Source organism: Sciurus vulgaris, assembly GCF_902686455.1.
Source record: "Sciurus vulgaris genome assembly, chromosome: 16".
Classification (NCBI taxonomy): domain Eukaryota; kingdom Metazoa; phylum Chordata; class Mammalia; order Rodentia; family Sciuridae; genus Sciurus; species Sciurus vulgaris.
The window spans coordinates 51,136,150-51,158,492 of record NC_136477.1 but is presented as its reverse complement, the minus strand read 5'-3'; the positions used below and the strand labels follow the sequence as shown (position 1 = coordinate 51,158,492).

The 22,343-nt window shown below is 44.0% G+C and overlaps 1 protein-coding gene across 1 annotated transcript in view; it reads left to right on the top strand.

The window, feature by feature from the left end:
• Positions 1-22,343, top strand: part of CACNA2D3 (calcium voltage-gated channel auxiliary subunit alpha2delta 3) — an 871,596-nt gene that overhangs the window by 431,775 nt on the left and 417,478 nt on the right. Inside the window, 2 exon segments of the mRNA XM_079115690.1 lie at positions 13,056-13,145; positions 19,813-19,926. Of these exon segments, the coding sequence (XP_078971816.1) occupies positions 13,056-13,145; positions 19,813-19,926 (204 nt within the window).

The following is a 22,343-nucleotide window of genomic DNA, read 5'->3' as shown; positions in this document are numbered from 1 at the left end:
TGTCCTGAGATTCCCTCTGGGAGAGATTTTCCTGTTGTTATCTCCCTCACCAGTGATTAAATCTTAATTTTTCGGAATGGGAGCATGCATGTTGTCAATCAAAGCTCTGTGTTCATTTCATGTCCTGTGGTTGAAAATCCCAGGTTCCATTTCCTGTGGATTACCGCTGTTTGGTTTTATAGCATGTAAAAGGCCCTGCATTTTGAGGCCCATGTTCCTGTTTAGTCTCATGGTCCACCTGCTGCTGATCTGAGGGTCCCTGAGATCAGCACATCAGTCCCATATCATGAACCACGCAACCTGATATTCCGTCTTAGCTCTGGGCCTCTTGATCCTTAAACAACCATTCTGGCTTATAATTTATTGAACATGAACTCTAAATGCCTATAAGTTCCCACTTAGTTATTTCCTTCCTAAATCTCTAGGCCCATAGTACACTATTTTCCTTTTCCCTTCTTGTGCTCTGGCCTCTATGGCTTTCTCCTAGTCATTTTTTTTTTTAATTAAAAAAAAATTTTAATGTTTTTGTTGTAGATGTACACAATATCTCTATTTTTTTAATGTGGTGCTGAGAATTGAACACTCACACATGTGTGAGGCAAGCATCCTATCAAGGAGCTACAGCCCCAGTGCCACCCCAGTCACTTACATATGCTCTGTTCCCTCCTACCCCAGGGCCTTGGCACATGCTGTCCCTCAACCTGCAACATTCATGCCCTAACATCCCTGCCTTTTGCTAGTTAACCTCAGGGTCCTCCTTCCATGCCCCTGTTAGCAAAGCATCATGGGTTCTCCCTTTCCTTTATGGCATTTGTTATTCTGGCATGTACTTATCAATTGAAATCTCAATTGACCGAGTCCAGAATGTAGGATTTAGTGGATCATTTTTCTTTTTGTACCAAGGATTGAACCCAGGGGTGCTTAACCACTGAGCCACATGCCCAGCCCTTTTTATTTTGAGACAGGGTCTTACTAAGATGTATGGGGCCTCGCTAAGTTGCTAAGTCTGGCTGCTGAAGTTTACAAGTGTGTACCACCAAGCCTGGCTTGGAGGATTCTTAATAAACATTCATTAACTCATTGAATGCCTATGAGCTGAAGCAGATGTTGGGTTAAAATGTGCATGATGGGAAAAGGGAAGAAGAATCCATAGTGGGGAAGATGTGGGATTAATGTAGTCAGACTTCCCTTCACCTGGTCCAGATGGGGTCTGGATCTACTGTGTTCCTTGGTGGCCCCTGCTGGCCCTGGGTGGAATTTGAATTTTCACTATGGTACTAGCCAAGAGCAGAGCCCGTCTCAATAAAGTTCCGATCTCCTGCCTGGTTTATCACATTGTTCTAACTCTACCCTTTCATGCCCACAGCAAGTTCCCTGACCCTGGAGTAAATTCCTACCTGGAGTCTAGCACAAACTTCCCCACATTATGTCCTTGTCACTTAGCCCGTGGTGTTTGGAGCAGGAGCCACAACCTATTGCGTGCCCTTCATGAGCTTCTCCAATGCCCTGCTCCCATGTTCCTCTTCTGCCCCTTTAGCTGGCCGCTTGATCATCTTTTATCCTGCCCTCCCTCCCTGCTCCCAGAGAATAGAGGCTGCTAAGTGGGTCAGACTGGAGGAGTTACTGGGCTCTTTATTTTTTAAAATTTTATTTATTTATTTTTCGTACCAGAGATTGAACCTAGGGGTGTTCAACCACTGAGCCACATCCCCAGTCCCCCCCTTTTTTTTTGTATTTTATTTAGAGAAAGGGTGTCACTGAGTTGCTTAGGACCTCACTAAGTTGCTGAGGTTGACTTTGAACCTGTGATCCTCCTGCTTCAGCCTCCCAAGCCACTGGGATTATAGGCATGCGCCTGGCGACTGAGCTCTTTAGAAAAATGACTGGTCCAGGTGGGAACAGAAGATGAACAAGAATCAGTCTGGAACATCTTGCTCATGGTGACGGCAGTAGCTGACCAGCTACCATGAGAGGGCTGTGCAGCTGCTTGAAGAAAAGGCTCTCACCAGCCCAAAGATGGATAAAATGAGCATCCTCCCCCACAAAAATACCCAACAATCTTGCACCAAATTGAAACAGGAAATATGTGTTACAACCCATGTTGATACTAAGAAGATGAAACAGAAAAACTGTGAGTTCATAAAGTTTCTGAAAAACAGGAGGGTGATGAGCAGGGGCTCCTAACTGGTCATCTTTGGACTGATCTTTATTGTGACAAACAGCAGTAAACAGATGAAGACTAGCTAGTATTTATCCCAATCTCCTCTAGAAGTCATTTACAGTGCTAGGGATCAAACCCAGGGCCTTACACTTGCTAGGCAGGTGCTCTGCTCCTGAGCCACATCCCCAGCCAAGTGGTTTGTCAGATAACTAAAGTGTAAGAGTGAAGCTTCTTCTTTTTTTTTTTAATAATTTTTTTCATCTAATCAATGAAGAATGGTGATAGAATTAAAATGCCACCCTGTCACAGGCTCTAATGAATTAATGAATCTAGGCATCAGTTATCAGTGCCTGCCTTCCATGCAGGGAGATCACCAAGACACTTGTCTGAGGAAATGATGGTACCATGAGTGACATTCAATCCCAAATAAATAAATGATCCAACTGGAATCTGATCAAGATGCTAAATCTAACAATCTGTTAAATGACACTTCAGGAATGCAATCAGTAAACTATGGACTCTGGGATATTCTCCATGACCAACGATCTGATTTATTCAACAACAACAACAACAAAATTGTAGGAGAAATAATGGAGGAAGTAACCCTAGAATAAGAATCCTCTCTTAAATGATCACAGCATAAAGACCTCATTGGATCCTGGTTCAAACTATGTGATGCTGACTGATACTAAATAACTTGTGTATTATAGTCTTGTTAGTCTTTTTATTTCAGACACACATATTCACATATTATAGTGAAATATTTATAGATGAAATCATATAATGTATATGATGTGTATCAAAATAAACTAGATAGGGGTGTATTAGTTATCTATTGTTGTGGTACATATTACTCCCAAATTTAATAGTTCAAAACAATGAAAATGGATTATCAGATAGTCTCAGGGGTCAGGGACCCAGGAGTAGCTCATCTGCTTTGTTCTGGCTCAGGGTCTCTCATAAGGTTGCATCAAGATGTTGGCTGCAGTTCCAATCTTCTGAAGGTTGGTTGTAATGGAAGCTCCATTTCCAAGTTCATTCATATGGCTATGGCAAGAGATTTCAGTTCCTTGGTAGCCATTTGTTGTAAGCTTCAGTTTCTCATTCCATAGGTAGCACCAAAGGGCTATTCTCAACAAAGCATTTCCTCTGCCCCAGAATGAATTATCCAACAGGGATCACAAGACCAAGCAGGATGGAAGTCATAGTGTCACTTACAACCTAATCTTGCAAGTGGAATACTGCTGTATTCTCTAGGTCACAGGGACCCACCCTGGTGGAACCTGTGAGGAACTTCCACCAGGGTCTGGATACTAGGAGGTGAGAGTCATTGGAGGCCGTCTAGAAGACTGGCTACCGTGGGGAGATAGAAATAGAAGGTGGTGGAATATTGATGGAACAAGAGGGTCATGAGTTGGTAGTTCACATTTTCTGCTATAAAAGGTTTCTGGGGATCAAGTTTGTATTTTAAAGTCAGAATGCTTGGACTTAAGTTCCAGCTCTGCCACTTACTAGCTTTGAGATCTACTCAAGGGCCGTGATGGGTTTCCTCATTCATAAAAAGAGGGTCATAAGAGCGGCTGCCTTATCTCTTGGGATCATTGTGAGGCGTGAAGGAGATCCAGCTCGTGAGTGCGCAGAGCTGGGACTGGTGTGCAGAGAACACCCAATAAATACTAGCTGTCGACGGCATCATCTTCTCTTCTGTCTTGGACACTCTGCTGGGCTTCAACCCATCCCAGGACCACCTGTTTTTCTAGAAGTCCCTTTCTTTATTTCATAGGCTTATTTTTATTTTCTCTACAATTTGCTTCTTACTTGGCCCTTTACTCTGTGCAGCTTCAGGCTGCTGCAGGGTTCAGCCTGCCTCGGTGAGGAAGTACATTTGGCCATGACTTTGACCTCTGACCTCTGCAGACACTCTGAGAATGTGGACTGTGCCCCTGAATTCTGTGTGTCCCCAAGAAACTGCTTGTAAGTTGACTGATCTTATTGTCCAGCATCCTATCTCCTTCCTCATCCCCGTGAAATTCTTCTGTCCTTAGAAAGCCCACTTGGTAAAGTTTGGGCAAGACTCTTCCCCAGTTCTTGAACTGTCACCTTAGGTTCTGAAAAGAAGAGCACACAATTCAGGCTTGGATACCTCAGGGGTCCCATTCTCAGGCTACCTGAGGGGCTCAGATAGCTGAGCTCATCAGAGTGTTTCCAGGAACTTTCTGTTAGTAATATTGCTTAAGTCGGTCATATCTGGAGTTGCCGGATTTTCACAAAACACATGAACAAGGCATGCAGTTAACTTTGAGTTTCAGATACAGTAGATACAGAATTATTTGTTGATACATTAGATATGGTATTATCTGAAATCTGAAATTAATTGGGCATTCCGTATTTTATCTGGATGTCATAGCTTTTGCATGGACAGGCAAAAACTAGGAGAATATGAGATGGGTCACATGGGCGGGAAAGAGCCTGCTGCAGAATGAAACCAAGGGAAGCCAGAAGATGGACTGGGGACTCAGTCCAATGACTGCTCTCCTGCACTTTCCATGATAGCAGCTGGTCACTTTCCTTCTGTATGGAAAGTTGTCAGGGAGGAAGGGGGGGCCGTGTTTGTTGTTCCTTTTTAGAATTTTGATTTGGAGACTAAAAAGACTCACTCAAAATGCAGTGCCAGAAGTCATTGTGAACCATGAGTGCCCTACTAATGAGACCTTGTGCTTACTGGGTGCTAGCTATATGCTCACTCTGCATTAAGTATTTTGCATCACCTCATTAAATGCCCACAGTACTCTGCATTAAGTACTCGGCATTACCTCATCAAATGCCCACAGTAGTTCTATGTGTATACATAAGGAAATTACTGATCCAATCATTTACCTTCTGTGAAGTGGCTGGACTATTTTTCCTACATATATATACTATGATGTTCACTGTAGTAATGGTTGAAAAAAAAAAAAAAAGTCCTGGGAACCTAAATATTGCTCAGTGGGGGCCTCGGATAATAAATGTTGCTATGTCCCTAAGAAGTGCAGTGCCCTACAGTCTATTGGTTTATTTGCAGACTTGAATGAGAATGGAAGGAATTGAGAAATTTAAGTTTAATACTCTAATGTAATTAAGTTTGACAAAACAGAGATCACTGAAACAAACACATTTTAATTGAATATAAGTTTTGTAAAGCGACACAAATCTTCCAAGTGATCATACCCCAAAAACTTTTAACTTAATTGTCTCCTGGGATCACTTGTCTGTGCCAAAAATGCCCCAGAAGTGAACGTTGCCACTGTTCAAGGGCCAAGTGTGGCCCCATGAGTGGGTCTTCGCACTCACCCACCTGCTGTGCTGGGCAGCAGCTCTGAGTCTGGTGCAGAGGACGTTCAGCATGACTGCAAGGGACAGTTCCATGAGGATGAGTCCGCTGGCATCGCGGAGCCGCATCTGCTTCACATTCTCCCTGGATGCTGACTATAACCACATTGCTTCAGAGCGGAGGCATCCATGGAGCTTGGCACCGGGTTTGGAATGAACTGAAACTCTGACTTCTGTCAGCTCTCGAACACCACAGCTGATGAAAGCATTCTTCCTCTGAGAAACGGATTCAAATCAAATCAAGGTTTTCACAAAGTTGATGAAGGATGAACTTGGGCCTTGGGAAATGTCAGAAAGACAGGAAGGGATGGATCTGCTTCTTACACACACACCACTGCACCTTGCTGAAACAAAGCAGGTGCCGCTGTCCGCGAATCCTATGGGGTGTGGTTTTCCTCCATCTCTTGAAGGTTCACAGGGCCTAGATCCTGAGGTGCTCTTCTAAGTACATGTGACCACATAAGGAGGAAAATGAGTTCATGAAACACTGCAGCAGTTTTGCTCCAGACATTGTTGTTAGCATGTTCCACTTAGCAGTTTCTTGGAAATGTGGACTGCTGAGGTAGGGTGCCGTTCCACTTTGGATAGTTCCCAGTTGTACAGAATCGCCAATTCTGAGCTCACCATCATCTTGCATGGGATAATTAGTGTTTTTGCCATTGAAATGAAGTCGGAGCTAATCTGAGGTACCTGCTTTGAAATAACATTCATTGTTCACATCCAGGAGATCTATCTTGTCTCTAATTTGGCACTGCCATTAAACAGCTGCTACCTTCAGACACTTCAATTTGTTATACACAATGGAAAGGAGAAATGGGGAATGGCTTCTACATGGTTCTATCAGTGTCTGCATTTTCTCCCCCAAATTGCAAACAGCTGGGCTTGCCTCTCTCCTACCAGCTTTCTTGGGCCTTCTGTTTTCAACTTTGAGAAACACCACGACCCCACTGGAATCAAGTGGCATTCTGATTTATGGGAGCCTGGGCTTGGAGGTGACCACTGCACGAGTTGGTGCCTTTCCGGTACAATGTGCAGGGCCTGATATCCCGGAAGCAGTTGCCAAGAAAAGGCTGAAATATTCAGCCTAGGGATTTCACAGGCTAAATGGGAGCGTGGGGAAATCATGGTTGGGGTCGTGGGGTGTTTTGTCAGACAAAGAGCCCGTATTGACATTAAATTATCTCACAGCGTTAGTGACTGAGTCAGATTGGAAGACAGGTGTGGGTACCCTCTGGGTCTCTGATGAGTGGATTTTTCAGTTTGGTCTTGGATTGCAGAGTTATCAGGAGGCTGACTTGGAAATCTCACTGAGGAGTTTGGCATGAGATAGATGCTGCTCATCTACATGGCCTGACGTGACTCATGGAAACATATCCCTCTTTTAGGAGAAGGCAGGTACCATGTCTGTTACCGTTTAGCCCTGATGGAGCTGGAAATTAGAGAGGCTGTGCAGGGCTTTCTTACTTATAATGCCTTAATTTTAGTTTGTCAATAAATGCGTCGTACCTTGTGCCACCTGACAGTCACAGTGCCCAGTTATTCGCTGGAGTCAAGCGCATTTGAGGATCACCTTCCCTGGAGCTGCCCACTGGAAGTCGGTGTTCCTGGGACATTACACATGCTGCATGTGAACGGGGCAGTGAAGACAGTGAATGCACAGGTGACTGTATCTTCATTGATCATAGATTTGCTCCATTGTTCTATTGGGCTTCTGTTACAGATTGCACATACAAAAATAAAATTATTAAGAATTTCAAAACAGCAGCAGCAGGGCTTGGAAGTGGGCATGGGGTCCATCTCAGCATGGGACCTTGGATCACTGAATAGGTCACATACTCATGGAATCAGCCCTGGACAGCATCAGGGTTTTGCTGTGTGCTGCACTTTCTCAGGGACAGGGAGAGCTGTGTCCTACATGCGTTAAGGGGCCCAGTTGCTCAGGGATGTAGGTAGGGGGCTCGGTACTTTGAAACCCACCCTGCTTCATACTTGCTGTATGATTTCACCAGACTGAGTCTCCTTTAGCCTATGAATAAAATAGGGCCATAACAGTACCTTCCTTTTAGGGGTGTTAGGAGGACTGGGTGAAATACCACATTGAAAACACATAGTGCCAGGGTTGGTTGGTGCTGGAGGACTTGGTGAGGCAATTTCAGAAACCTTCTCATGACCAAGTTGCTGCCATAACCCTAATGGGTATGAATTTCATACCTAAGGCCTGTAGTTCTTGAGTGACCCTGAGGGTGTCACTGATAGGTGGTCATTAGCCCTCATCCCCCCCAAATCCGTCTGAACCCCCTCCCCCAGCTAGGAACACTGGCCTTCAGGGCTCTGGGGACAGGGGATTGTTTTGTCTCCTGATGTCCACTTTGGACTTGACTCCCCTGTGCTGGATTGGGAGGACTCAGACATTTATTATAATCACATAGGAAGAAAACGTGAGCGCTATTGTCGCAGAGAGAGCGATCAGTGTAATTCGACTAAATCAAATGCTGGTGGAAGGAGAGATGACTTCCCTGGGATCCTGCGCTGGCCTGGACGTGGCGACCGTTTGGCAGAGATAAGCGGGGTCTGCGGTGCCCGCTGGCGCCTGGGCAGGGGCAGCGGCAGAGCGTGCGGGTTCATCTCCCCAGGCATTAAGCTGCACTAATTGCTTTGGAAGCAAGGCCTTTCCTGGGCAGCAGCATATGCTGCACGAGTCGCCTGGAGCAAAGATAAAAAGCCACCCTCCTCTTCTGTTATTGAAGTTTCATCATAAAATGGAACTGTCACCATTTCCTGTAGAGGCTGTTTATTTTAATTCAGGAAAATAGTGAAAACTGGCCACCTTCTGGTGCACCATCATTGGGCAGCTCCTGCCCAGCAGCCTTCTGTCCTGAGCCGGCCTCTGGAGGACACTCTGGGCCCGGAGTCCATGCAGTCAGCCTTGTTCCTATCCATTTAGACAACCTGACCCTTGAAGGGCAAAAGGCAAAAGAAGACATTTTCCAAGGTGTGTTTGGTTGTACAGTTGCACATCAGGAAGTTGACATAGATGTTTAAAGGAAAAAAAAAGCTTTCTAGGTTTTTTTTTTTTTAATTATTATTTTAATTAAAAATCCTGAAGACAATTCCTCCCTCCCACCTCCTTTCCCTTTTGTGGAAGGCTTGAAAACTTTTTAACCCATGATGTCTCATCATCCCATATTTGGAACACCTAAAACAACACGAGCAGCAAATACCCCATTTATGATAACTTTGAAATAAACATTTATCTTTTTAGAGTTCTCTTATTTTGAGAAAAGTAATAGGTACATGATGAGTGGTAATATTAATATTATTGACAGCATTAAGGTTATGAATGATAACAAAGGATCTCTCAATGCCTGATAACAAATTTTACTAAATTCTAGGCGATGACTGATGACCTATTTTAATGCACCTGTATCAATTTCACTGATGGATTTGCAGATTGAAAACTTGAAGCTTAGTGAGTTAATGCACTTGGAGATACTCTTGTATGATACCATGTGTGTATGAAGAAGTTTCAGGCAATGATACAGGTTGAGAAAATAGCCAGTGAGCGTGGAGATGGGACAGTAGCAGCCTCACAAAGGAGATAGGTGATATTACCTGGGCAGAGTCCCCGTCCACAAAACCCAACTTCCCTTCTAATCCCTTCTGCATGTATCAAATGGGACCCTAAATGAATAAGCTGAAGATGGCTAGTGCACGCACCTTCACTTTCTCCGTGGTGACTCCTCAGTTGCTGCTGTGATGCCGACTTCCTTTTCTGCCATGAACCCTGGGGGAGTCTTTTCTTTCCGTGACTGTGAAATGAAAACAGCCTCATCTTCCTCTTTCACTACAGTTCTCTCCGATGATGGCTTTTTTCTGCTCCATACCCTGTGGTTTAGAGGGAAACGAGGGTGCCGACAAGGGAGGGGTCTCCTTCAGGCTCCAGAGAGGCAGAGCAGGAATGGGAATCTTGTCCTGCCTGCAGCTCAGAGGCCCTGGCTCTGGCTCCTCCACCCCCCACAGTGCTGCTGTCCACCCCCACTCCCCAGGGCAAAATCCAGGTTGGAGCTCATGCTTGCCTTAGGGCTCAGTGCATAGATGGTATAGTCAGGACTAGAACTCAGTTCCTGACTGCTAGCTCAGTTTCTTTCTTTTTCTTTTTTTCAGAACTCCAGGGTCTGTCTGCCAGTTGCTTATTTACAACAATGATAATATGTTGGCATTAAATATAATGATTTATTTATTTATTTTTTGTACTGGGGATTGAACCCAGGGGCATTTACCCACTGACCCAAATCCCCAACCCTTTTTTATATTTTATTTTGAGATAGGGTCTGACTAAATTGCTTAGGGTCTTGCTAAATTGCTGAGGCTGGCTTTGAACTTGTGATCCTCCTGCCTCAGCCTCCTGAGCTGCTGAAAATATAACCATGTCTGAATCCTACAGTGGCAACAACTGGAAGTAGAGGAGAAGAAATCACTAGTGAGGAGGAAGATGCAGGGCAGTCAGCAGGTGCCTTCCTTTGCATCCAGACACTGCCCTTGGGGTGCACATGGCTAGGATTCACCTTCAGCACCTTCACAGATCACTCCTTACTGTGGGCAGCCAAAGCAGTGACCACTAAACCATTAGGCACACGAGCACTGAGAGCCTGTTGTGCATGAAGCATGAAGCGCCTTGCTTTGGCTGGCACAGGCCCACAGTAAGCCACACAGTGCCAAGGCAGTGAACAAGAAGGGGAACAGGGTGCAGAGGTGAGATGATGAGGATCGTTTTAATATGGGAGTATGGGGAGGCTCACCAGAGATGGTGTCTGGCCATCCAGGATCTTCCTGATGGTTTAGATAACCATAGAGATCTTTTCAATTAAGAGGCCTAAATCCAGCTAAAATTGATTAAGCAAAACAACAAATTGACTGATTCACTTGTCTGAAGAGGAACTGCAGAGATCTTTTCAATTACAAGGACCAAATCCGGCTGAAATTGGTTAGGCAAAAGAGAAGACTTACTGATTTGCTCACCTGAAGAGGCTAGGCATGCCTGGATGGAGGGGCTCAGGTCATGTCATTAAGATCCCATTTTGGCTATTGCATTGTGGGCTCTGCTGTCCTTGACTGTTACCTTCATCTAGGTGACCTCTTCCTGTGCAGTGAGCCGGTGATTGCTGGCACCCAGGCTTCCTCCCTGACTTCTCAGCAATTCAGCTGGAAAGAGAGGGTTTTCCTCCCACATTCCAACAGAAAGTCCAGAGATTGGGTCAATGTCCTTGTGTGACTGTGGCCCCAAGGGTAGAATTCACAGATTGGACAGGCCTGATAAATGGACCCACCCATTCATGTGGAGCTGTATAAATCATGGGGGAGAGAAGGAAAATTAGAAAAAAGGAAATGGATACCAGACAGGCAAAAATCACACATATCCACTAGGCATAAGCCTTAATCCTTCCTCTGACTCACCATTAGTCACTGGCATGGTGAGGAGGGATGACTAATTTGACTCACATCTTTGGGTCAGTGGTATTCAGTAGGACTTTCTGCAATGATCGTGTTGTTTTTTCATCTGCACTGTCCAGTGTAATATCCTCTAGTCACGTGTGGCCATGACTACTTGAAATATGGCCAGTGCTATTAGGAAACAAAATTTTTAATGTAGGGTAATTGTACCTAAATTTAAATGTAAATAGCTCTAGGTGGCTCATGGCTTCCATATTGGGCAGAGCGGCTCTTGGTGGAAGTCACATTGTGGGAAATAGTTCTCCGGAAGGCAAGAACTGGTTTTGTGTAGAAGAGTGGGCTGAGGGTTACAGTGCAGTCTGAAAGACCAGACTGTTGGTTTGGTTTAGGTTATGGAGGAGGAGCAAAGGGAGATTGAACTTGAAGGAGAGAAGAAAGAGAAAGAAACAAGGAGAGTCTGCCATCTTTGATATCATTTAGAAGCCCTTAACTTGAGGAAATAATTTTTTCCACCTAATGTATGGAGCAGATTTGTACCAGGAAGAAAAAAAATCAACTAACCTTGCTATAAGAGCAAATTAAGGGGAATACCATGATCTGTTGTTCCATTTGACTCTAAGTGTCCAACAATTTAAGTCACCATTGCCTAAAATGGCATGGAATACACAGCTACATGTGGATTAAAAAAAAAAAAATCAAATGTAGTGCTGTATAAAAAAAATACGTCCAGGGTAACTTTGTGTGACTGAGCATGACCAAGTTATAGAAATGACAGCAAATGAGTAGAAGGACTTGGAGAGGCAAAGCCAGGCCATAGTGATGTGGACCTGAGGCCAGTTAAAGACCAGACTCTTGGCAACCCACGTGGTGGACATTTCATGTGTCCCACTCCACGTAGAGCTTCACACTTACTTTCTTTTGTGCCTTTTAAGTCTCCAGCTGAGGCTGGGTTTCTGTAAAGTCAACATAGCCAGAGGGACTATAGCCTCTGGAGGAAGCTCAGTCCCCTTCTTTCCTTTTTCTTTCTTTCTTTCTTCCTTTCTTTCTTCCTTCCTTCCTTCCTTCCTTCCTTCCTTCCTTCCTTCCTTCCTTCCTTCCTTCCTTCCTTCCTTCCTTCCTTTCTTTCTTTCTTCCTTTCTTCCTTTCTTCCTTTCTTGCACTGGGAATTGAACCTAGGGGCGCTTAACCACTGAGTCACATTCCCACCCCTTTTTTGGATTTTATTTAGAGACAGGGTCTCACAGAGTTGGCTAGGACTTCGTTAAGTTGCTGAGGCTGACTTTGAACTCATGATCTTCCTGAGCCACTAGGATTAGAGGCGTGGGCCACTGTGCCCAGCCTCAGTCCTGCTTCTGGATTTCTAGCCTGTGTCTCCCTTGCTATAATTAACAATCCTCATGTTCTGATGCACTCTGTGTCCTTGCTCTTTACCTCTATCTAAGCACTCTCTGTGTGTATCAGCTTTGTGGTAGACCTAGGTGACAGAAGTTCCTGCTTAAGGAACTTCATGGTGTTGAGTGGGGATGGAGTTTAATCAGAAAATTGCACACCTGGAGTGCTAAGTGCAAGGTGAATCTGCAATATAGGGTGGCAGCATGGGGTCACAAAGGAAGCATTCTAAGGGGTGAGTGATCTAGGGACGCTTCCTGGGCAGGAAGCAGGTGATGGCCATACTGAAACCCCAGAAGTAGGTGAGAGAGAGAGCTTGGCCAGGGAGCCAGCAGATGGGCTGAGAGTGAGGTCCCCATGGAGAGGGAGCATGTGTCAAGTTCTAAAGTGGTCAGGAGTGGGGCAAGAGTCCCAGGAGATGAACTGGAGAGGTAAGTAGGAAATTCAGATGAATTTCACAGGATTCCATGTTTTCCCTAAACTATAATTAAAGCTAAAACTTGAACATTAAAGGTAAATTTTATTTCCAATGCATTCTTATGTTTTGAATGTAGAAGGAAAAAACAGTTCTGGCTGTGTGGGTCTGAGTGTTATTGGTCTTGCTGTGACATGTGCCTGTCCACTCAAGGCTGGCATTTCATGTGACAGGATGGACACTAATGGCTTTTCTTCCTTGTTGTTTCAGCACTTCAGGGAGCATCTGGACAAGCTTTTTGCCAAAGGAATTGGAATGCTGGATATAGCTCTGAACGAGGCCTTCAACATTCTCAGCGATGTAAGCGCCTCTTTGATTGGTTTTTCTCATCTCTGAAAGAATAACCGTGTTTCACTGTTACTGTAAGCCCCGGGGGGATTCTGAGTGTAAACGGGCACACACGTAGTGACATCCTCAGCAGGGGCTGAGCCGGAGCTGGAGGACCAGCCAGAGGTTATTCAGGCCCGTTGGCAGCTAGAATCCAGGTAGCTGTGCAGGGAAGGCTGGTGCCATTTTGTAGGTGAGCAAAATGAGGCTCAGGGTGGGTGAGTCTCTCACTTGGAGTTACACAGCTTGTGTGTGTAACAGGTAGTTACAAATGACTTCCAAACTCAGGTTTCTCATATTCAGCTTTCTGGGCCTCTCAAGTCAGTGACTGGTCCTAATTTCTAGTCTCTCACTCACAATTCTGTTGGCGAAAGGAAAGCCAGTTTCACCCTGAGCAAGTGTCATGAGTGCAGAGGAAAAGAGAAACATGAGAAAGGTAGGTGCCACATCAGTTCCTTAGTGTAAACCCAAGGCTGTTCCCTCTCACCTTCCCCCAAGCTGCTGTGGGCTACAGGTGATTCATATTTATGTATTGGTCTGTGTTGGGACAGGACATCTCTGTAAAGAACATATTAATAGTTTAGAACATAGCTGGACCAGGCAGAGGGCTAGGCTACCCCTTTAAATTCTGGCTTGAGTCCTGGGCAGATGCCTTCTTGGGCGTTGAGAGCTCTGGATCTTGGCAGACTCTTTGCACATAGTAATATTGAAAAATCTTGTCACAATTTGAAAGTTCACTCAATTTTTATCTCAAAAACCTAGTGACCAGAGCAGGGGGAGTTTACTCTGAGCTGGAGGCTCTCTTTTTGGAAGTCCTTCTTGTGATGGAGGAGTGGGTCTGCCCTCAGTGATGGGGGAGTGGGTTGGAGATTATGTGTGGATAAGCTTGTGACCTCTGGGGTCAGGCTGGCTGAGCTGAGAGGCCAGACTTCCTGTGTGACCTTGAGAAAATGATTCTCAGTCTCACCCTTATTTTCCACAAGTGTAGAATGGGGACAGGATCAGACGCAGCACTGACCACAGGAATTGTAAGGCCCGCTGTAAAATGAAAACACAGGAACCCTTGTTCACAAGTTTTAAGAAAGTGACAGCAGAGTGTTTTATCAAGAGTGGAGGCATGGGGGCTGTACCATGGGCAATCGTGCGCATTGCACACCTGTGAAGCCCATCCTGGGAGACCCTTTCCAGGGAGGTTGAGTTTGGTGTGACAACGTCATACCTGGCCGCTTTTAGCAGTGTTGTGTGGGCAGGGTGTGTCCTCACAGTGACAGGAGAGAGGAGGCAACCGCTACTCTCATTGGCTCTAGCCACAGCGCCCACTCCAGGCTCGACTCTCATTGGTTCTAGACGCAGTTCCCACCCAGCCCGGACTCTCATTGGCTCTAGACACAGCTCCACGCCCAGGAACCTTACTCCCCACCCACGTCTTTAGGAACATGTGCTTTCCTAACACGCCCTCTCTTTACCTTGATCTCTTTTCTTTGTCCATCCCTTCCATTCCTCATTTGTGCTTTTGGACACTTCTAAGCCAGTGACATACCCAGGTGAATACTGGCCTGCCAAGATCTCCACTTGAGGGCAAGGCAGGAGATGCCTTCCCTCCTCTTGGTGATTAAGGGTGCACTCCCACGTATTAAAGGTCTTGAGAAGTTCTGTAGGCAACAGACCCTACAAAAAAGTATTTAAACCAGTACTCACACATAGTGGCTCAGGAACACTATATACTTATCATAAACTCAGTTTTAACATCTGGTAGAAGCCATGGCTCACTGAGCACATTTCAGGGTAGGGTATTCCATCTCTGTATCTCCAAGATGTTACAGTCACACTCCTGCAGAGACTACATAGACCATAGAAATCACCAATATGAAATGGATTTTTTTTTTTTTTTTCTCAAATCCTTGTGAGGGAAGAAGTGCTTTTGAACAGGGAAACCTTCTCCATATCTATCTCCTCTGCCTTCATGTGTAAAAAAACCCATGTGGAGTCTGACATATCAGAAACCCAGATGGGCTGAGCCATAAATTCAGGACAGCAAGAAACCTGGGCATCAATAAAGGTTATAAAAGATCCCTCTTGAGATGGGTTGGCAGCTGGCACCATGTTCTTCTGAGTGCACATTGATCCCAGGGAGGGAAACATTTCCATGCCATCTCTTGCCATTGGGCTTTTAATAGTCAAATTCTTCAACAAACATGGGGATGGTTAATCTCCCATGAAAATGACACTTTATCTATTTTCCACTTCATCAGTGTGACCTTTAAGTGATGTAACTCTCTTCCTGTGTATTATGTCTGCCTCTGCACGCCAACATGAAATTAAAAAAGGAAAAAGCTATTTTTCAAAACATGCACATCCGCATGCGTGTGCACACACACCCAAACGCACACACACCCAAACACACACACACACACACACACACACATACTACACACACAAAGAATTGCTATTGAGACTGTGGCTGGGTCTTAGAATGGTTCAGAGGTTACGATAATTAAATGGAGTTAATTCTGTCTTACAATTGCCTACATTTCAGTTTTGGTATTTGCTCACAAGACTTAAAGGCTTGCAGTTGTTGATACCAGTGGCTTTGAAAGGAGCATTCAAATAAACTTCTAAGCCCCTTCCAGCTATTGATCTCCTCTGCATTCATTAGATGCTGTAAGAACACAGAGCCAGTTTGCTAAAAGCAGTTAGCTTCTACCTTGTCATGTGACAACTGCAATTATCTTTTTTGGCGATGAATGTGATCTTTGCAGTGATTACCTTTTAAAAATTTTTCTTAGCCAATTAAATAAAATTCGGTGACATTTCAAAGACTGTTAATCACAACCAAATGCTCTAAATGTCAGGATGCATTGAAATTTTCACTGCTAACTGATGAATCACTGAGCTAATTGTAGTTCATCATCAGGCCCTTGTCATTGTTATTATTATGGAAAACACTTTCATCACTCTCGCTATTCAATAAAAAAAAAAGAAGTTCTAGACAAATATGAAGAGAAGAGATATTACTCATCAAAGCATTTGAATTTAATTGCATTCTTCAAAATTCTCCAACTACAGATTGCAGCAGAAAATACCAGGGGCCCGCCAGAGAGGAGAGTAATGTTTTTAAGTAAATAGCTCCTGGCAGTCCCTTTCTTCCATTCTGCATTATTCAGATATCTTCATTTCCCTCTCTTCCTTTCCTGTTGTTTGGGAAAGTTTTTCCAGAATGTTTTCAAATGAGTTGTATGAACAACAGCCCAAGGGCATCCTGATTTTCATTCCCTCTGAAGCATCTGTAACCTGGAGCGTACATCACTTCTATTCAGTGGCTTGCTGTGGGCTTATTCACTGCCGCAAAGACTGTGTGAAGTGAAGCCTCCCCAAACATTTCCAGAACAATCTGTTCAGAAGGCCAGGCTACAAGGTGGCTTTTTCTGACTGCAGTAAGAAATAAAATGCATTACCCTGAGAATCTTCATGGGAAGGAAAGTAGGATATTTATTGATACTTTGAAGTCTGGTTGAAGGTGGATCTTGGGGTGTGGAGAGGAGGGCAGAGGCTTGATTAGGATCCAGTAAGAACTGTAATATTATTGTTGAGGATTGGTGGACACAGGGGAAGATTTTGAGTTTAGGGATTCAAGGAGTCTCAGGGTGTAAATAGTTTTTGCTGCTTTCTATCCAAGAGTTGATTCATTTCTCAGGAACCTCCTGCAATAAGCAATACAGTTATTTGCAACTTTAATCTTCCAGGGAAGAGCTTTGTGGAATAGTAAGACATAGTGATAACGACAGTAGAATGGAAGTCACGGGCCAGCTTTGTCATGTGATGGCTTTGGTTTTTACATATTTTCATCTACTAATGTGTGCATGATTAAGTCTTATGTGCTAGTAATTCAAGGCCACATGTTTGGTATGACTTGTAGCAGCAGTATGACTTTGGGCCAGGACTAAAGTGAAGCAAATGCCTAAGACACAGAATTTTAGGAGTACTCACTGACAAGGTTGTAGCCATAGTACTGATATATGACTCTGCAACTGTGGGAAGGATGGAGAGAGGAAGAGGCAGGAGAAGGAAATTAACATTTGTGGAGCCCTACCATGTATCACCACATTAGTCCATTTTTCGTTATTATAACAAAATACCCGAGGCAGGGTAACTATAAAGAAAAGAAGTTAGTTCACAGTTTGGGGGTCTGAAAGCCTAAGATTGAGGGGCCCCATTGGCTTGGTCTCTGGTGAGAGCATAATGACAGATGCTGCTGAAGTGTGTGCAAGAGTGAGAGATGGTATCTTGAAACTGGAAGCCAGAGGCAGACTAAAGGTCATGCTCACTCTTACAGTTTGCTCTCTTGAGAACCGCCTTCTCCTCTTCTGAGGGCAGACCCCCAATGAATGACCTAAGGACCTCCCACTTGACACCACCTCTTAAAAGTCCATACCACTCCCAACATAGTCACACTGAAGAGTGAGCCTCCAACGCCAGAACCCCTGAGGGACACTCTCAAACCAAATCCAAAACAACAACGATCACCATTGCTCAAAGACCTTTCTCACTTCAGCTTCCCCACCCATCCCTGAGGCTATAGTAAGGATTGAGTTCTTATTTATAGCCCAGCAAATAGGGAGCATTTAACCTGTGGTGTAACAGCCACATAGGGATGGTATTCTCATAAATGAAGAAGTGAATGCTCAAGATCCTATCTAGGCACACAGCTGTGTTCTTTCATTATACCTTGATACACCATGTATGTTTGCTCTGTCCCATGCAGTTTCATGTTTCCATCCATCCACCCATCCTTCTACCCATCCATCCACCCACCTATTCATCCATTTATCCACCCAGCTAGCCAGCCACCCATCTATCCTACTATCCATCTATGCATCCATGCATCCATGCATCTACCCATCCATGCATCCATCCATCCATGTACCCATCCATCCATGCACCCATCCATCCATGCATCCACCCATCCATGCATCCATCCATCCACCCATTCACCCATCCATTCATCCATCCAACCAACTGCCTATCCACCCATCCACCCATCCTTCCACCAATTCATCTAATTATTCATGGTCCAACTCCACATCAGACCTCTAAGTACATGAACACTGGGTGCTAAAACTTCAACTCAAATGCTATTTTTTTTTTCTCTCTCTCTGGTTCACTAGTGCCCAGCCAGCACCACCAAGAGTACCCTACATCTTTTCCCAGTGTCACAGCCAATAGATTAAACACATTGGTCATGCTCCCAGTCAGCACCTCTGCACTTAGCGTTTGACCTCCTTCCTTTCCCCTTCTCCCTCACAGGCCCCTCCTTCAGGTGTTATTTGAATGCTTCCTTCTCAGTCAGTGACGTCTTCCCCGAATACCTTAAAATAAAATGACCCCTTCCCCTTTTCTCTCTCCCTCTGCTTTCCTCTTTTTACCTCCTTAGCATCATTATTATCAAACATACAATGTAGTTTATTCATTATTTATTTATTTTTGAATTCCTTTTTATTTTAATTTTTTTTAACTTGTTCTAATGAGTTGCACATGTCAGTAGAATGCATTTATACATTTTGATAGATCATACATAAGTGGAGTGTAATCTCTCATTTTTCTGATTATACATATTGTAGGATCACATTGGTCATGCAGACATGTTTGTACATGAATTAATAATTATTAATCTTGTTTTTGTACGGCTTCACAAAGAGAATAGAAGCTATAGGAGGAAGAGTTGTTTTTGTGTGTTTCATCCCCAGCCCCATGTGGGCACTTAGCAAATCTTTTTAGAACAAATGAATACATTTTGTAGATTATAAAAAAGGTAGTTTCCCTCCTGAAGGTTTAGGATTTCCTGTGTGTTCCCCAGGCTTTAGCATTATCATGTAATTGTAGGGTTTTAAGGGATGTGGTGTTACTTTGAATTGCATCACTAAAAACTTTCACTCAAGGAATTTTTCACCTCAGATTCAAGGGAGGGACACATTATTCAGCCAGGTACGTTTGATCACTCTGGATACTCTTCAAAAAGATAAAGAACTTTTAAAACACTAGGTAAAGCTAGAATTTTTAGAGTTTTGCATGCCAGTGGCATAACTTGAAATTTCAGCCTCCCATACATACAAGTGAACTAATACAAACTTGTTAAATGTGAATAATATACATCGTTAACAACCCTTTAAATAAAGAGTGCTAAGTCTTCTAATGTGAATGATCATATTCCTGAATTTATTCTCTATTTGTCCTTGATGTTATTATATGGTACATGGTCTATCCCTGAGACCACCAGCCTCCTTTAGATTTTGGAAGAGATGTTGCCTCTCTGACATCCGGCTGCCCACTTAATATGCCCTTAAACCTTCTTGTGTCAACTCCTTTGGACTTGTTTTCTGAAAAGTGGTTCATGCTTGAAGATATGAGATTTTATCCAGGCTACAATTTTTCAGAATTCTTTCCATGGTCTGCATTTAGTTCGAATCTGTCAGAGCAGATATGGTGGTCCTTGCTGAAAGGTTTATCCTGTAGGTCCTGTCTGGGTGGTGCCCAGTGACCTCTTGCACTGAGCTATTTCCCAAACCCCGCTTGTGCCCCTGAAGTCTTACAGGTACCCAGAACTCTGATGTGTATTTTACTTTGAACTTATTTCTGTTCACAGTTCAACCATACGGGACAAGGAAGTATCTGCAGCCAGGCCATCATGCTCATCACCGATGGGGCGGTGGACACCTACGATACCATCTTTGCAAAATACAACTGGCCGGACCGAAAGGTAAGTTGATGTCGGCGCCATGTCCAGGGTAGAGTCTTTATCATAACCTTCCGATTGTTTTCAGATGATTGTCCCATGGAGGCTTAATCTCATAATGACCTCTGATTTTTCAGCCTTGCATGTTTGGTTGACCAAAATCAAATACTATGGCTTTCTGTTTTCAAAATGAAACTGTTTTGGAAGAAAGAAGAAACCCCTAAAATCATGTTGAACATGTTCAGTGAAAAGATTCATTGTGAAGAATGCTGTGTTCACATTGGGCAAACCTGTCTCTGTATTTTTATTTGCCTTGGAGTGAAACTGCTTGCTTGGCCCTGAACCTGTAGAACAGTGACATCAGCCTAAGGGTCCTGAGGCTGTCTCCTTTGTGGACTGTGTTTCTATAGTTCCTTCCTCAACCCTCCAGTACCACCTAGATGGAACCTTCTCTCCCTCTCTCAAGGCTGCACCCCACTCTTTACAAAGCTCTTCTGCTCACTGTTCTAATCCTTCTTTGGTTTTCAAGTGGACATTTATTTATCTTGTGAGATGATATCTTATGGTATTCCTGACTGATATTAATATTTCTGGGTGCCTTAATTCAAAGGTTCCTCAAGCTCTTAGCTTGTCTGAGCTGCCTGAGGCGATTTTTACAATTATGAGTGCTGGATCCTACCCCACACCTGCGGAACCACTATCTCTGGAGATGAGCTGGAGTAATCCTTATTTTTAATGAGTTTCCCAAGTAGGTACAGATCAGACAGTTGGCAATTGGTTATCACTGTCTCACCTAAGTGGTGGAATTTTAGCAGAGAAAAGAGGTCAGGCAGAATGAGTGCCATTCTGAGGTATCACAGTGCATTTTTCTGTTCCATAAGATATCACCATTCTCCTGACTGTTTCAGTCCAGGTCAAGTGCATCCTGCTGTCTATTTTGCATATTTTTTTCCGAGAATCGAACCAACCACACACACTTGTCAAAAGAGAAACAAGACAAATGATAGCTGCACCCTCAGCTGTATCCAGGGAACTCATGCCCTTGTGGGAACATGAGATGGGAGATGTTATTCCTTATTTCCTTAGTCATTCTTGATATCCGTGTCGCTGATAACACAGGATCTCACCCCACCAAACCAGTCTGGTGATTAAAAATATATATATTTTGTACAACGTGGTCCCCAAACAGATACCAGCTTCTTCCTCTGGTGTTTAACTTTGGAAATGGCCATTACCTCTGAAGCTGGAGGGAACATGGCTGTGCTGAGCTCACGGAAATTCTGCAGGATGCTGACATCGCATCTGTACAAAGGACAACCAGGAGCGAATGTGGAGCACTGAGTTTAGGACCCAGCCCTTGGATTAGATGGAGGTTCATTCTAGAACAAAGTGATTTTAAACACTGGCACATCTTGGATGATGATTCCTGGGGACAGTCAGAGGCCAGAATTAATTCCTTCTAAGCATATGTGATGTGAAGGGAGAAAGGTGCTAGACACACTTGTGCTCCTGTAGCACATGACACAGTGCCAGGTTTGGGGCAGGTTCTAATACGCAGCCTTGTGGGGTGGCCTACTGACTGACGGGACCTGGTGAGAGACCCTGGTACTAGAAAGTAAGAATAGGACTGTGGCTATTTTGCAGCCAAAATAGAATGTTCACAGGTATCATGACATCTCACAGCACAGTGCAGGTCTTTTGCATTATTAAGGACCATATGAAAAAAAAAAAGAAGAGGTGAAGGGACCTTTCAATAAGCAGCTCACTTAACAACAAATGTTTATCATATGCACCTCACGTGCCATTTTCCATGAATCTCTCCCATTTGATAATACTCGATGGATAGCAGTTTCCCAGGAATGTCAGTCTTTAAACACTCTGTCCTTACTTGTAGAGAGACATAGACTGGGGGATGCAGAGTTCTAAATCTTCAGATGAAACTCACATTACAGTGTGTCTTTCCACATGAACAATATTGATTTTAGGCCAGGTTTATTCTTGGATTAAGTGGAGCGAGGGTCCTAGAAATAAAGCCATTTCCCTGCTTATAAAATATTATGAAGCAGAAATAGGTTCCTTTCTGTAGCAAGAGGGTCTTTTTAAATTTTTTTTAACTATTATTGTAAATGAATAGCCCGCTCCCTTCCCTTCTGCCCCATCCTGGAGAGTTCCATGACATTCATATACACTTCCATTCTCTTCTTTATGAACTTCCCCATGAGAGTGTAGGCAATACATTTGCATAAAAACCCAGTATGATTTAGCACTGCGATAAAGTGAGATGATGTGGAATACCCAGGCAGTTATCATTCTCCATTACGTTGAATGTTCGCAATTTAGTAGGGGGTCCTGTGTGTCCTGCTGTAGCTGGCAATCCTCAAGACTGTAAAAACAGGAAATGGGTTCAGGGGAGAAAAAAACACTCCTAAGAATGGAACCTG